Here is a 16817-nt window from a genome sequence, read left to right as displayed (position 1 = left end):
TTCTCATACAAACACACACAGACACACACAGGCAAAAATATTTCTAACCTTTTCTTAATATCAAAACAAATTCCGCTGTGATCAGTCTAAATGCATTGTAATCTTCTATGAACTTTCTTGTGTACTATTGAACAAATGCAAAGGGAACTTTAAAATCCATGGACTTATCACCCAATTACAAACAAACAAAAAAAATTCCTTGCAAGTCTTCTATGTCCCTCCAATGTATTCTTCTCCATCCTCACCCTCTCACCATAGGGAGGCAGGAATATGACCTTTGTATTATCATTATCCTTCATTTTCTCATGCATCTATTCATGCCCCTAAACAATGTGTGGCTTTTCACATACCTTTAACCTTACCAACCTTCCTATAAATAGCAGTCTGGTCTATGTAGTCTTCCTCAATGCACCTTTGTTCACACTCCTTTTTCATAGCAGAATTAATTAAATTAATCATTCAATCATCATGTTTGGTGCTATATAATAGTCCATTATTTGGTTATACCATAAATTACTTTTCTGTTCTTTTGTCAATAGTTGTTTAGCTAGTTTCAATGTTTTCCTATCACCAAATGCTATTATGAACATCCTTGAACACATCTCTCCATACAATTTAAGGGCGTTTCTCTAGGGCATATAACAGGGCAGAATTACAAGGTCAAGAAGTGTGTGCAACTTCAACTGTAATTCTACAAAGTGAGCATACTAATTTATATTCCCACCAGTAGCAATAAATAATTTTTATAGTTATGTCCTGTTGAGGTTAATTGAAAACGCTCCTTTAAAGTAGAGGGGGTTCAAAGCCTGCTCAAAATGAGCAGGAGGCCCGGTGCTAATAGTCCCTAGCCTTAAAAAGCAGACCTGTCATGGGCATGGCTGACTATGATGTGGACTGAATCAGCCTGGACTGAAACTTGCCACAGTGAGGCATGTGAGGGACAAGGAAGGAGCTGCTGCACCTGCCATGAGTTCTGGGGGTCTCGGGCGGGCAGGAGGAAGGTGGCCAGCCGCTGTGGTGGGAAGAGAGACTACAGGTTTGAACACTCCTGAAGACAGACAGTCTTCTGAGAAAACAAATGGAGACGCTGTGGCATTTGGCAGAGGGTCCAAGCGGCGCTGGTGTCTCATGCCCATGCCTGTTTTCATTTGTATTATTTTCCTGTGGGATTGAAAGATGTTCATTGTACAAAAAACTGGCTTCATGGTAGCTAAGATGCATCGTACATATTGAACATCCCCGTGATAACACCACTTCCAGCAAAGCACAACCCACCAACTCTTCTTACATGAAATGGCTTTCTTCTTTTTGCACAAAGAGAGTCATATATTCTGGTTTGCATTTTACTTTTTTTTTTAATTGTCCAATATATCTTTATAAAGAAAGAAGCCATCCACATTTATTGAAAATTCCATTATTCAATAAACATTCACTAAGCACCTGCTCTTGGGCAATGCAGAGTCCATAAAAAAAATTAAGCAACTTTACCATAAGAGACTGCAGACACAGGCCACAATAACAGCCTCATTGGTCACATGCTTGCCATGGCCCAGCAGTTGAACTAGACCCTTAATGAGCATGGCAGGCAGAACAAGCCCCACCTAACATGCCTGCATTCTAAAACTCATACAGCTATGTTATGTGGCAAAGAATTAGGGTTGCTAATTGGGTAACCCTAAAATTAGTCTGCACCATCCAAGGAGATCAGATACTATCACAAGATCCTTCCTTCAACAGCAGAGACAGCAGATGAGCGAGATGGCCCAGTGAGAAACACTTGACCATCGTTGCTGACTTTGAAGGTGGAAGGAACCATGAACTAGACTGGGAGCAGCTCCCAGAAGCTGGGACAAGAAAATGGATTCTAGAACCAGGCATAGTGGTCCGTGCCTGCAACTCCAGTGCTCGGGGTAAAGGTGGGTAGGTCAGGGGTTCAGTGCTGGCCTCAGATACATAGGGCATTCATGAAAAGCCTGGGCTACAAGGGACCTTGCCTCAAAAACAAACATCTATGTCACCCGCTCCAGGGCTCATGGAACATTGAGGAAAAGGGGGCAGAAAGAATGTAAGAGTCAGAGGATGGGGTAGAGTGTGGCAGGTCACGTTCATCTGGGCATGATGCAGCCACTGCACTCTTGTGTGGTTGTGATTAACCACACAAGATTGAGCCCAGCAACACTCTGACATGGAAGGGGAAAAAAGACAATAAGGCTCTACACACCCCCGTGGATATAAATAGCAATGCCTTAATGGCTGCTGGAGGAGGCTGAGACAGTCTCTTCAGGGTGTAGCCATCGGTAAGATGCTCCTGTAAACAATTATCACCCAGGCTCCTGTAAACAATCATCACCCAGGCTCCTGTAAGCCAATAACTAAATTAAACTCGCTGGGTGGAGAGAGAGAAGAGAGAAGGGGAGGAGAGGGGTGACTATGGAAAGTGGGGAAAAGAAATAGGGTCAGGAACAATGGTAAGGTTGTGGGGGGCGGGCAAGAGAAGGCTATGATGGTGTAAATATGATCCCAATGCATTATATACATGTATGCCAATGTCAAAATGAAGTTCGCTATGTGTAATTATTATATGTTAATCAAAAACCATTTAGAGCTGGGCGGTGGTGGCGCACGCCTTTAATCCCAGCACTCGGGAGGCAGAGGCAGGCAGATCTCTGTGAGTTCGAGGCCAGTCTGGTCTACAGAGTGAGATCCAGAACAGGCGCAAAGCTACACAGAAAAACCCTGTCTCGAAAAACCAAAAAAAAAAAAAAAAGTCTTCTTTAAAACACACACACACACACACACACACACACACACACACACACACACACATTTAGTTCCTCGGGTCTCTTAACCACATTTCAAGTGTTTAATAGCTATTGTAGGTGCCGCTAATATCAGACCCCCTTCCAATAGACAGCATCTCACTGGTTGCTTTTGAGCTGGTTGGTGGTTCTGTCCCCTCCTAACACTCAGCACCTCATCCACTTATTTCCTACTTCTATTCCCCTCCCCCACCCCAGGGATTCGGGAACAGATACATAATAAATAACCACAGCAATTATTTTAAACCCTAAGCTCTGCCATGGAGAGATGCTTGTCTAGACTAAAAGTGACCATTCTCCCATGGCTGGGCAGGTTGTTCAGGTCCTACCAGCCAGGACCTGAATTTGATGCTCAGACTCTACATTTCAAAAAAGCCTGGTACGATGATGACTTGTAACCCCAGCACCAGGGAGGCAGAGGCAGGAGGATCCTGCCCACCACCCCCTAAACCCCCGAGGCCAGCCTGCCAAATCCACTTGGCAAGTTCCAGACTAGTGAAGGACCCTGTCTCAAAAACAAAGATGAACCCAGGGTTGTCCTCTGGCTCCACTCTCACACGCACATGTGTGTAGACACACAGACAAGATAACCCCTGCATTTCTCACTGCCGGTACTTTAGAGAATATCGACCTTGTAGAATCTCACCTTCCACCTCTACGCTGACTTTAGAGGAGAGACAACATTGCTCACAGGTATGAGGTATTTGTCGGTTTCAAGTCACGTGATATATTGCCTGGTTAACTGGGGGAAAGGCCCGCTGAGATCAGATCTGCCTTCTGGATCCCCAAAAGGGGGGGTAAAAACCATCCAAAGCAATACCGGGGAGTCCACAGAGCTCCAGACCTAACAGGCTAAGGCAGTGGCCACAGGGAAGATTATTTTGTGAACTAGCAATTGAGTTTGGAATGATGTCAGAGGGAAGAAAAAGCCAATTCTCTGCTGGAATGACCTGTGGTGCTTGGGTCTTCATGGAAACGAGTGGAAGCGTTCGTAGAGACCCAATTCTCTCTTCCCCCTGGTGACTCACAGCTGTGCAGAGCACGTACCGTGCACAATGCTAACCCTGTTTGGCAGGCTTCACGGCAGCTCCGATCGATTTCTCATCAGCAACTCAACCCTTGTCCTCTTCCCAACAGCTCAGTGACAAACACAGAAGGAGGGGGCCCGTCCACGCTGACGGGCCTCACCACTGGCAGCCATGCCAGAACTTGGCCGCCTGAACAATAAATCTCTATGTGGTCGGGAGAGAAAGGCCACCCTGTACCTGCTGTATGGGGGGCTATACACCCAGCTCAGGCCCCACAAAGTGGAGAGAGGGGAGGAGGTGGGACCCAAGGCCCCAGTCAAATGAGAAACAGGCCTCCAGCGTCCGCTGCACTAACAGAGGCAACGCAGGAGCCACACCAGCTAGTAGACGGCTCTACTCAGCTGAGCTAAGGGCGCTGACATTTGTGTTTGGGATCCATCCTAGCCTACACACCGACAGAGGCAGCGTGACATCTTCTATAAATTTATCAATTACTACAAAAAAAAATTTAACTTTAAAAAAAGTCTTTGTTGGCTACAATAAAATTACCCTGGACTAAGCCAGCTGATGTCTATATTTGTGCTGGGACCTGGGCCTGTTCTGGGTCTAAACAGCCGATAACTGAGTCAATGATAATACTCATTTCCCAGTGGGATCTGTTAGATGGGGACACATCTGGAAGAGAAGGAAGACACAGAAGTAAGGAAGGAGCAGCCCCCGACCCTGCGAACTAGTATTTGACCTCGGATGCAAAGAACTGCATTAATCACGGCCCTGAGTTCATGACATCCTTTGATTCGTGTGGGGCTCGTGCTTGCTTTTTACCTAATCAGCTATTAGGACTTTAATAACGGACGAGGAGCTTGGAGCCCACCCTCTCTCCCCACTAAAAGAACTGAAGCCAACCACATGGCTTTCCCACCAACCTAACCCTTTCACCCCCCTGACTTCCAAGTCGCATCTACGTGACTTTGATTTTCTCTTCAGCTCATTTTTTTTTTTCTTTTGTAGCTACAGGTATTTCTTTAAAGGTTTTTCTAACCTCGGTTATCTATAAATTTACAAAAGATATCACACTGCCTCTTCTGGTGTATTTCTTTTAATTTAATAATGTCGCACTGCCAAGAGAAACCAACTTTGATCTTTTGTGCGTATGTGTGCGGTTGTGATGTGTGTGAGTGTGTGTCTGTGTGTGTGTGTCTGTGTGTGTGTGAGTGTGTGTCTGTGTGTGAGTGTCCGTGAGTGTGAGTGCAGATTCACATGCTGAGGTCAGGGAACAACCTCAATTATCAGTCCTCGTCTTCTACCTTGTTTTGGGGGAGACAGGGTCTCTGTTGTTTTGCCACTAGAGATGCCTCAGTAGTTGGCCCAAGAGCTTCTAGGTGTTCTCCTGTGCCTGTCTCCCATGTCTTGATAGGAGCACCAGAATTGCCGATATACACTACCGAATCTGGCTTAATGTGGGTTCTGGGATTTGAACTCATGTCCTCATGTCTCCATAGCAAGCACACTGCCTACCGAGCCATCTCCCAACAGCATTTCCCGTGTTGTTATTGCTCCTACGTTTGGCGTGAGTAGAGTTTTCCACGGTGTGAATTCACCCCAGTTTGTCCATCTGCCCCCCACTAACGGGCAGCTGGGCTCCTCCCAAGCCTGTGGTGATAACAACACAGCGGCACACAGTTGCAGCTTTTTCAGCCTGAGTGTCTCCAAGGCACACACGCCTAAGAGTAGAACCGCTAGGCCACACCAAATGCGACTCCTCAACTGCAGGAGACGAGATGACAGCAAACTGGCGAGGGTGTCTAGCACTTCTTAGATGCACGCTTCCTCCCCTTCAGTTTGATTTCTTCAAGTATCAAATATCAGCTCTACCAAATTATTATTTTTTTAATGTTTTTCTGTTTTTGTTTTTGAAGATTTATTTAATCATGTATATAGTGTTCTGCCTGCGTGTATGCCTGCAGGCCAGAAGAGAGCACCCAAATCTCATTATGGATGGTTGTGAGGCACCATGTAGTTGCTGGGAATTGAACTCAGGACCTCTGGAAGAGCAGGCAATGCCCTTAACCACTGAGCCATCTCTTCAGCCCCAAACTATTTTTTTCAAGACAGAGTTTCTTTTGTGTGTCTCTGGCTGTACTGGAACTCACTCTGTAGACCAGGCTAGCCTCAGACTCACAGAGATCCACCTGCCTCTGCTTCCCAAGTGCTGGTATTAAAGGCGTGCACCACCACTGCCCAGCTACCAAAATATTTAAATCAAGTCTTTGTCTTAACCCTTGTGCGGCATCTCAGGTGAATTTTCCTGCATGGAAAAGAGGGCTGGACAACAGGAAGAAAACCTAACTGGATCCTAGTCTAGACACTGAGATTGGATAGTCCAATGGGAAGGAACAGCCCAGAAGCTGTTTTACTTTTGACAAGTGGGAGACAGAAATGGAGGTTTAGGGTAGAGCTAAAGCCCATGTCCCATCTAAGATGCTCACTCAGCCTCTTCTGCTCTGTTCTACTCACAATCACTGCATGTGCAAAGAACAAAAACCTGGAAATGGAAAGTCCAGTCTGTAAGTCAGTAATTTCAAATGACAGTGGGGGTAGAGTCCAGACTGGACATCACCATTCAGTCTAACACATCTTTATCCCCACACGCTGAATGTTTTCCAGTCTGACCAGCTCACAGATGAATCAGATCCTTTTTCTTCCTCAAGGAGCTTGCAAGTCTTCTCATTTCTAAAACAGGATCAGGCACGAAGTGCCCAAGGGATAACAGTGCCGGGCAGGAGGAGATGCTCACTATAGAAGGACTCAAAAGTTAAGAACTTCAGAAGCCTTCTAAAGACCCTGATGAAGCCGGGCAGGGAGCAAAGAATATACTTCGAATAATTATGAGCTAAGTTTCTGATTCACACCCCTTGATTTCCCCCATAGTCTTCTATTTCTTACTTGGAGCAGTTGGTTTTTTGAGACAGGGTTTCTCTGTATAGCCCTGGCTGTCCTGGAACTCACTCAGTAGATCACAGAGATCCACCTGCCTCTGCCTCCTGAGTGCTGGGATTAAAGATGTACACTACCACCATCAGGCCTTTCTCATGGTTCTTAGATGTTTCCAGTCTCTGGTCATACTCAAACACCAGAGGAGCTCGAAGATCATCATTAAACATTCATTATCTCCACTTTCTTCAGTTTTCATTCCACAAACACTGACAGAGTAAACCTCTACCAGGTGACTGGACTTGTACTGGGCTCTGGGGACACATGGATGAGCAAGATGGGTTCAGACTCAGCCCCCATCTCACTACCTATCTTCAAGGGTGAGCAGAAGATTAAACAAAGACTGTTTACTTGACCTGTCTGTCACTCAGATGTCACCAGCCTGAGAGAGCCTCTCCCTTTCCCCCTTCTTTCTCCCCTGAAACAGTCTCAGGAAATTTTGCAGGATGAAAGAAATGACTGCCTGCTCCATAATTGAAAGACTCCCTGACCAGCTTCCCAGGTAGCCAAGTGGCTGCTCAGACCTCAGAGAGCATCAGGTGCTTCCTACAGAGCAACCTCCAACCTGATACTTGATAGCTGGTGATTTCCAGAGTCAAACAAATGTCAGGGATTTTTATGAAGGAAGGCAGGAAGCAGAAAGGGGGGCGAAGATGGGGGTCTAGGCCTCAAGGGAGCTCAATTAGTGAGTCAGATAGTTCAAGCGAAAGGGTATGTTCTCAGTTTCCTAGAAAGCCAGCTGGAAAAGATGGCAATCCTTAAGCCTCTGTCACTCAAAAGATTAAGAGAGGAGACCTCAGGGTGCCCAAAGGGAATTCTGCAACAAGCCAGATGTTTCTGCTCTTCCTATGATTCCACTGCTCTCAACCAGAGCCACATTTCTGGGGCCACCAAGAAGCCACAGAAGAGAGCTGGTATCTTTTGAGACAGGGTTGAAATCCAAACCTAATCCTTTATCAATACAGATAGAAAAGATTCCTCTGTGACCTTGCCTGGTGTGTTGGGGTTTAGAATTTTCCCATGGAGTCATCTTCCCCTTTAACTGGAAGCACACAATATAATCCATGCAAGCCTTCCAGAGCCATACGTACACCATGTTACACCTCCCTGCCTCCAAAATGGGTCTAAAAAGACTGCCTCTCTTGTTCTTAAGAGATTGTATGAAATGCCAAGCCCAAAGGTTCATAAATGGTGACTCTTACTGCTGCCCATAAGTGCAATCAGAAAACCACACGCTCAAGAGAGCTGCTTGCAGTCTAGAAAGATGGCTCAGTAGTTAGAAACACTGGCTGTCCTTTCAGAGGACCCAAGTTCAGTTTTCTGAACTAGTGTAGAGCATCTCGCAACTCCAGATCCAGGGGATCTGATGTCTCCAGCCTCTGAGGGCACCTACACTCACATCCCCATATTCACCTTCAGACTTACACATACACATGTAACTAAAAATAATAAATAAATCTTTTAAAAAAGAGCCATGTCTCCTTAGCATGTTCTAAACTTGTGTGTGTGTGTGTGTGTGTGTGTGTGTGTGTGTGTGTGTGTGTGTGTGTTTGACAGGGTGAGCCGAGATACAGGCAAACCTATTTACAGGTCATGCTTATGTTCCATCACTTTTGTCAAATTAACAAACTAAAGAAGTTGTCAGGAGACTTAGAATCCGTTTGCCCCTGCAGTCCCAGCTTTCTCCTAAAAGGTGCTTTCTCCGGTTCCAGGAGTTAAGGAAGGAAAGCCATATGGCTTGAGACGTTAGACATGCCCGGCAGCAAGCAAGCCCCCCACCATTTGTCGGAGGGCCTCTCGACCCTCGTGTGGGCGGGCATCCAGATTGCGTTCGGGGTGCTCTGGTCTGCATCTCTGTCTTGACTGTTCCTAATTATTGGAGGGAACGCCGCGGCTCTCTCTTGCCTGACCTCAGAATTTAAGAGCTTCAAGTCCTCATATCAAACCATCAGCTTCATTTAAAAGGCATCCTCATCTGCATCCATAAAAGTCGCTCCTGGAGCCCTGACTTGCCCCAGCTTTGGGAATGCTGTCGAGGATTTATGACACACCCTGGATCTAATCTGCCGCACTTTAACTGCTGCTGTTGCACATCTGGTCATAAAAGCAAGGGCCGGCCCAACACGGGGACAAACACTTTTCTTTCCTAAGTGGCTGCAAATCTGATCTCCCAGTGATAGGTGGGCTCAGATGTAATCAGCCCAGCATCTGGGCAGTCATTAAGTTAGTCAGGTTTTGCAAAGCTTTTCCTCGGTGCACGACAGCTATAAAGATGATTCCCGCATAGCAAAAGCCAGGAATAAAGAAGCAGCTACGGGAACAGGTGGTAATGGGGCTAGCCATCCAGGAAACGGGGCCAGAAGATACCCAGGAAAGAAAGCACCATGAGGTTGAGAAACCAACCTTCTTTGCTCAGAGGTCCCAGCTCCTCTACCAGGGAGGTTCCCACAGGGTGCGGGCAAACTGCTACCCGAAGGTCCAGGCTCGATCTGACTGACTCTGACGCTTGCCCAGAGATCGCCTCCCTTATGTTTTGCCAAAGGAACCACTAGGTGGTTTAACAAATACATTTTTAAGGCAGTGAAATGTTTTATTAGACTAATAGGAGGGGGCAGGGAGAGCAATAATCTAGACCAGAAATGAACACAATGCTGCCGGTTCCCGTTTTACAATGCCCTGGACAATCCGTCCTGTGCACAGAATTGGCACATTTCGTGTGGTTCAGAAACTCCAATCAGACCAAGGTTCAGCCGATCCAACCCGGGGGAGGAGATCCTGGAATACTGCACAGCTCTCCCGAACTTCTCCACAGTTCCCCCCACCCCTGCCACTCCCCCAGGGCCAGGCCGGCAGGAGGGGGCATTAAAATTATCTGCTGTGGGTTTTACGAGGGGCGATTGCTTTTTAAAACAACAACAACAACACAAGGTCCCTGTGTGGCTCGCGGGTAACCTAAAACTCTCTAGGCAGAGTACCCCTCCGCCCCCCCTACACACACACACACACACACACACACACACACACACACACACACACACACCCTCCGCCTGCCAAGAACGCCAGCACGGGGACCGATGCAGCGACACCATAGAGAAGCTCTGCTCCAACCAAGGCCGAGCTCCCACCGACCTAGGAGGCGCCTCTAGGGGGTCTTGGAGGAAAAGGACTCAGGAGAAGTTCGGGAAAGAAAACCCACCGGTGACAGGTCATGGGAGTCAGTGCTACAAGAAAAAGCGGGGGGTGGGAGGGGGGCAATGAAATTTTATTTCAGCAACTTCTCCAAGAGGCCCGCAAGGGACTAGACAGCAGAGTCGGGGACAAGGTCTGTCACCTCCCTTCCCCCTCCTGTAGATGAGCGGCCAAAAGACCTCTCCCCCCCACCCACCCACCCCGCGCAGGTGGGCGCGCGGCCGGGAGACGCACTTACCCTGGGGCCGGTGGTGCGGTGGCCGCCGGCCGGGCACAGCTGCACCAACACGAGCAGCAAGTGGGGCGTGAGCAGGCGGACGCGCGCGGGCAGCATGGTGCCAGCCGAGCCAGGCAGCCGCTAGCGGGCAGGGGGCGCGGGCTGGCTTCAAAGCGCTTGGGGATAGGGGAGGACCCTGGCGGCGGCGGGGTGCGGCCAGAGAGCCTGCAGCGGGGGCTGGCGGAGCCTGCGGCCGGGGGGTCACGGTCATGAACGGCGGAGTCCGCGAGCTGGAGCGCGAGCGTGTGCTCTGCGCGTGGCGCCTGCTGCGCTCGGCCTGGCCGCGGCGACAGCAGGTTGGATGCCGGAGCCTGGGCCATGGGAATTCCCGTTATAAACCCCGGGGAGGGGAGGGGCGGGGCCCGGCGGGGCTGACTGACGGGTCGAGAGGCCTGTAGCAGCCGACCCTCCGGCAGGTGGAAGCCAATGGGAGAGAGACGAGAGGGCCGGTTCGTGGTCAGCCCCCCACCTTGGAGCCACACTGGTTTCCCGGCCTGCCGGAGTGGACTCCAGCAGAGGCTGGGATACACAGTAACTTTCTCTTGGCAAGTCCTCCCTGGGAACCTCAGAGCCCTCCTGCAGCCTCAGCCCCTCCAGAGTGATCACCTGGCTAATAAGGAAGCCTTGAGAACTTACTGGTTTTCAGCTCGCAGGCTGGAGTTGTCGCAACAGCTCCGTGAAGAAGGCAGGGAAAAATAGCTCCATTTTCCAAATGACACAAAGACCTTGAGCAATGTTTCCCGGCGGCCGCAACACCAGGGAGCAACCTGGGAAGCCACTAAGTGCTTCCTACAGCGTGGCCTGTGACCTTCGTTAGAAAGAGGAGGGAGAGTGTTAACTTTCAAAAAAGAAAAAAAAAATCTCCTTACGGGTGACATCCCGAGTTCCACAGCGGCTACCTGAGAGAAGTCTCACAGAGGCAAAATAAAGCACCGGAGGCCAGGGAGACCCCCTGAGGGTCTGGTAATGCGCACCTGTGGCCCTATGGTCCTCATGACCTGGGATCAGAACCCGGGCACCCTGTCTTACCAATCTGAACTGGATGTCCACAGGAGCAGCCTCCCTGTGGCCAAGCAACGCTGGAGAAAAAGGTCAGAGGAACCCTGATCTCACATGAGGAGAAAGAGGAGGAGGAGGAGAAGGCATGAGTGGAGAAAGAGCGGTCTGTGAGAGCAGAAATCCTAGACACCTCCAAGGAAGGAGAGATCTTTCATGGGAGCCCAAACTTGGAGAGGATAGCTCGGCCCGAAACAGACCTGTCAGGTGCTGGAGGTCTGCCCATAGTGGTCCCGGAGGCCAGCCTGGACATGGTCACAGCTACGTCACATCACTCCTCAACCCAACAAGGTGTCAGCTGCCTTCCCCACAAGAGACTCATGATTATCTCCAAATGTGGAACACGGTACTTGGTGATTGGTTCCCCGCGTCTGGACCCCTCCCTTGGCGGGGAGAGATCCATTTCTCCAACCAGGGTGCAATAAAGCACAGGCTTCACAGCTCCCAAACTGCCCTGAGCGGTCTTGACAAAGACTAGCTCTGCTCCCTTCCAGCTTCTCTTCTCGATTATATGTGCAAGCTCCCCAAGGGGCACACACACACACACACACACACACACACACACACACACACACACACACACACACACACACACACACACCATCTGGCTGCACACGCTCTCACCCTACAGCCAGCCAGTCTTTCTGAACAACACCCAGAATGCACCACTCTGCTCAAAGGGCTTTGCACCTCCCCCATCGGCCTCAGACAGAAATGCCCAGGCAAGAATAAAGGGTACTCCACACAAAAATAAAGAATATCTCTAAAAAGAAGTGTCATTTTTCAGACGTGAAGCCAGCGCCTTGATCAGACTTCTAGAGCAAGATCCCACCACCAACACCGGCGAAAGATACCAGCTCTGCCATCTAGTGGTAAAACCTTGAACAGGGCTCATCTGAGGTCTACTTCCCCCCTCTGTAAAACGGGAGTAAAAATGGCATCCACGCCGTGTGTGAGTTATTGGCAAGACTAGAGGAGATGGAGTGAGTAAAGCCCTTATAATGCCATGTGAAGAAAACAGGCTAATACTTCACAGCTCCTTTGTGCTCGGGATGATTTTACACATAGAGCAAATATTTCTACTTTACAGGCAGGTCAGCGGGCAATGTGTGATTGATTTGTCTGGTGGCCTTATCTGGTTAGTAGAGCCAATTGTCTAGGCTAGGCTCTTGGAGTCTTATCCTGTCTCTGTCGCATGGAACCTCCTATCACTGTATCACTGGGAATTTCTCTGGAGACTTGGCTTCGCCAAGCACCCGGGGGAAAGGCGTAGGCAGCAAAGGTCAGGACTTCCTGGGACAGTCCTTGTGACATAGAATACTGGGGATTATACCAGCTGGACTTCCAACACTTGTCCAGACCCCCAGGGTGCAGGTAGCACTTAGGCAGTTCCCAGGAACCTTCAATGTTTACTCACAGGGGGGTGCAGCAGGCTGTAGGTTTCTCCTGACTCTGCCACCTGGCCACATGCAGCCATGGAGCAGATCCACTGCCTTCTGGTGTTGGAATTATTGAGAAAGCTGTTGGAGTCAGCAAGCACGCTCAGATGGCCCCTGATATCTGGCAGCGCAAAGCCCCCAGAGGGAAGCATTGCGGTAGTGCTTTTCCATCCCGAACCCCAAATGCTACTTTCCAGCCAGAACACTCATTTCCAAATAGTCACTGATCCAAAAGTCGACATCGTGCTGGCCTTCAACCACGTAGCTTAATTTAAAATACAAGCAGCTGCTTTCCAGTGACTTTGCTCGGTGAGTATTTTCTTTCCTGCTGGTCAGCATACAGGGCCTGCCATGACTCTGGGCGCCATTCTTGTGACACATTTACTTCTCCCAACCCCTCCAAAGCCCAGAGAAACTCAGAAGTCCCAGAGAACCCCTAGTCCTAAACAGCATCTCTCTGCCAACCAGGCTCAATCTTGTGATCCAAGTAAGAAAGTAAAATTGACACGTTGTCTTGCCCTGGAGGCCAGGTTTATGACCCCAGAATAAATGACCCAGGCCTGGCAGCTGGTCTCTCCTGTTCTAGTCACACTCTGCCTCTGCGACTTCTCTTTTCAAGTGGCTATTTTAATGGATGAAAAATAATTCTTTATATCATAACTCAGGTCTTGGGGGTTCCAGTCTGTAGCACTAGTGGGCAATGGCAGTTTGACATGTCTTGCCTTTTTATCCTATTCAGAAGAGCAGTATTCCGTTTGTTGTAGCAAGCACAGTGTTCATTGTTAAAGGGGGTCTCTGGACACACACATTGTCCTACAATTCAACCAAGACAGGGAACAGTTAGGCACCTGGAGGCCATATCTAAGAGGAAAGTGTACATTGTAGGGGAACTCAAAGAGCAAGGTGTTGTATATGTAAGGGGCAGGAAGGACCCCTGAAAGCAGTGAATCCTGAAGGGATCTGGAGCGAAGGGTTTCTACAGTGTCAATGGTGTCAGATTTAGGTTCGCTTTGCTGTTGCAGCCGCAACCGAGCTAAGGTGTCCAAGGTGAGGACTCTTGTCAAAACCACTTCTGAGCTCAGTCAGGAGTTTGGAATACTAAGACTAAACTTACAGTTTGGTTAAGGCAGGTTATTTATTAGTCTTACTTTGCACGTGAGGCTTGTCCACAGAACTTAACCTTACCAAGGTTAAGTTAAGCTTGAATAGAACAACAAATAATTTAGAGACTTATCTGCCTCTAATCTAGATTCCTATTGACATTCTATCATAATAAACAGCTTCCAGGGCTGGAGAGATGGCTCAGCGGTTAAGAGCACTGACTGCCCTTCCAGAGGACTTGGGTTTAATTCCCAGGACCCACATGGCAGCTTACAACTGTCTCTAACCCCAAGATCTGACAACCTCCCACAGACATACATGCAGGCAAAATTCCAATGCAAATGAAATAAAAGTAAATAAATTATAAATAAAAGATAAATAAACAGCATTCATCTGGTGGCCCGAGATGGCTGCTCAAGTCTTAGCCATATCTGTTTTCCAGTAAATAGGAAGGAAAAGGGGGAAAGAAGAATATGTACTTGCCAGAAGTTACACTGCATTTTATTTCCCTGACTACAGCTCTATAGGTATCCAGGTAAACATAAAGGGTTACTAAGGAAGGAGACACAGTTGGCGGATGAAAGGTCTTCAGCTCCTTTATAATAAAAATATATACAAATGGCTGCTGAGCATTAAATGTGTGCGCCCCCCACAAAAATTCATCTCTTGGAACCCAATCCCCTTCATGTAGAAGCAAAGGACTTCGAGGAGTCATTGGGACTAGATGAGATCATAGAGGTAGGGCCCATAGGAATGAGATTAGTACCTTCATACAAGACATAGGAGAGCTTGCTTCTCAAGACTGTCTGATCTCCACCAAGGAAGGCTCTGAAGAGAAGTTGGCACTCCGGCTTCAACAAAGCCCAACCATGCTGGAACCTTGGTCTTGAATTCTTAGCCTGCAGAATTTTGAGAAATAAGTGTCTATAATTTAGAAGCATCTAGTCCATGACACAGCAAAATTCGTATAGGAGCAGAACCAGTCCGGGAGAAAGAACTGTGTTACAGTCAACAGAGCTGAAAGGAGTGGGAGATCCAAAGATCCATGGAAGCCCTTTGACATCAGACATGGAGTTACAAGATTTGGAGTTTGCCCTGCTGGGTTTCAGTCTTGTTTTGGTCCAGTATTTCCTCAATATGCCCCTATTCCTCCGTTTTGGAATGGTACTGCATATTCTGTGCCATTGTGTGCTGGAAGACTGCAATTTTCTTTTTGATTTTTGATCTTACAGGGAGTTACAGTTAAGAGATTATCTTGGCCGGGCAGTGGTGGTGCATGCCTTTAATCCCAGCACTCTGGAGGCAGAGCCAGGCGGATCTCTGTGAGTTCGAGGCCAGCCTGGTCTACAGAGTTCCAGGACAGGGTCCAAAACTACACAGAGAAACCCTGTCTCAAAAAACCAGAGAGAGCCGGGCGGTAGTGGCGCACGCCTTTAATCCCAGCACTCGGGAGGCAGAGGCAGGCGGATCTCTGTGAGTTCGAGGCCAGCCTGGGCTACCAAGTGAGTTCCAGGAAAGGCGCAAAGCTACACAGAGAAACCCTGTCTTGAAAAACCAAAAAAAAAAAAAAAAAAAAAAAAAAAAAAAACAGAGAGAGAGAGATTATCTTGAAAAGAGACTTTCAACTTTGGGCTTTTGGACAGCATTGAGACTGTGAAGGATAATGGGGACTTTTGAAGTTGGACTGAATGCATTTTTGCACTATGATATGACTATAAGCCTTTGAGAGCCAGGGAGTGAAATTTGGTGGTTTGCATAAGAACACCTAGCCAGGTGGTGGTAGTGTGCATACCCTTAATCCCAGCACTCAGGAGGCAGAGGCAGGCAAATCTCTGTGAGTTCAAGGCCAACCTGGTCTACAGAGTAAGTTCCAGAACAGCCAGAGCTACACAGAAAAACCCTCAAAAAAACAAACAAACAAACAAACAAACAAAATATAAGAACAACCCCATTAATTTATTATGTTTTAATGCTTGGTCCTCAGTTGGTGGAACTGTTTGAGAAGGATTAGGAGGTGTGACCTTGTTGGAGGAGGTGTGTCACTCAGGGTGAGCTTTGAAGTTTCAAAAGCCAAAACAGGTCCAGTATCTCACTCTTTCTGCCTCATACCTGTGGATCAGATGTGAGCTGTCAGCTACTGCTCCAATGCCATGCCTGCCAGCCTGTTACCACACTCCCTGCCATGATGGTCATAGACTCACCCTTTAAAATGTAAGCAAGTCCTCAATTAAACACTTTCTTTTACAAGTTGCCTTCATAGTGCCCTGTCACAGTAGTAGAAAAATTACTAAGATGATCTATATAGGAACTTCCCTCAGCCTGGGATTAAATACTCCATTTGGTCCTAATCCATCAGCACTGAGGCAAGCCACTGAACCCCTACTGTGTGCCAGGTACTGCACCAGGCACTGGGTGTACAATGTGAACCATATAAGTGTCTGGCCATGAGGAGTTAACAGTCTAGTAGGAAGGTAGACCAGTTGTCTGCAGCTTAGTCACTAATGGCAAGTTTCCACAGTGCTGCTAAGAGGTCCAGGCTGTGTAGGGAGTTTGGTGCATAACGTCTACAAGCTTAGTAGCAAGTTTCCTGAAGAAGGGGCTGTGATCTAAAAGCTAAAGTATGTATTAGAGGACAGAATATTCTGGACACAGCAAACACCACATGCAAAGGCACTGAGGTAGGAGAAGACAGATCCATGTCTACGACTGATGAGCTAGCTCTAACCCTTTAGCCATTGGCAGATCATGAAAAAAAAAAAACAGTCATCATCATCTACAATCCAGGTCTGACAGTCATCTTCGAGCCCTTCAGTGACTAATTCACAGAAGTAAGCATGAGAGGGTGGTGAGCTCATATCTACTTCTCCAGAACAACTTACTTCTCAGACTTTGCAGCTCAGAACCGTGCGCTCTT

General features: G+C 48.1%; 1 protein-coding gene across 1 annotated transcript in view; it reads right to left on the bottom strand.

The window, feature by feature from the left end:
* Smoc1 (SPARC related modular calcium binding 1) overlaps positions 1 to 10569 on the bottom strand; it is a 166212-nt gene extending 155643 nt beyond the window's left edge. Inside the window, exon 1 of the mRNA XM_059279074.1 lies at positions 10269 to 10569. Coding sequence (XP_059135057.1) covers positions 10269 to 10364 — 96 coding nt within the window. The 5' untranslated portion in view covers positions 10365 to 10569. The remainder of the gene's footprint in view (positions 1 to 10268) is intronic.
* Positions 10570 to 16817: the final 6248 nt, after the last annotated feature.

This window comes from Peromyscus eremicus, chromosome 14 (assembly GCF_949786415.1).
Source record: "Peromyscus eremicus chromosome 14, PerEre_H2_v1, whole genome shotgun sequence".
Classification (NCBI taxonomy): Eukaryota; Metazoa; Chordata; class Mammalia; order Rodentia; family Cricetidae; genus Peromyscus; species Peromyscus eremicus.
Note: the sequence above shows the minus strand (reverse complement) of the source record. Positions and strands in the feature narration are given on the sequence as shown.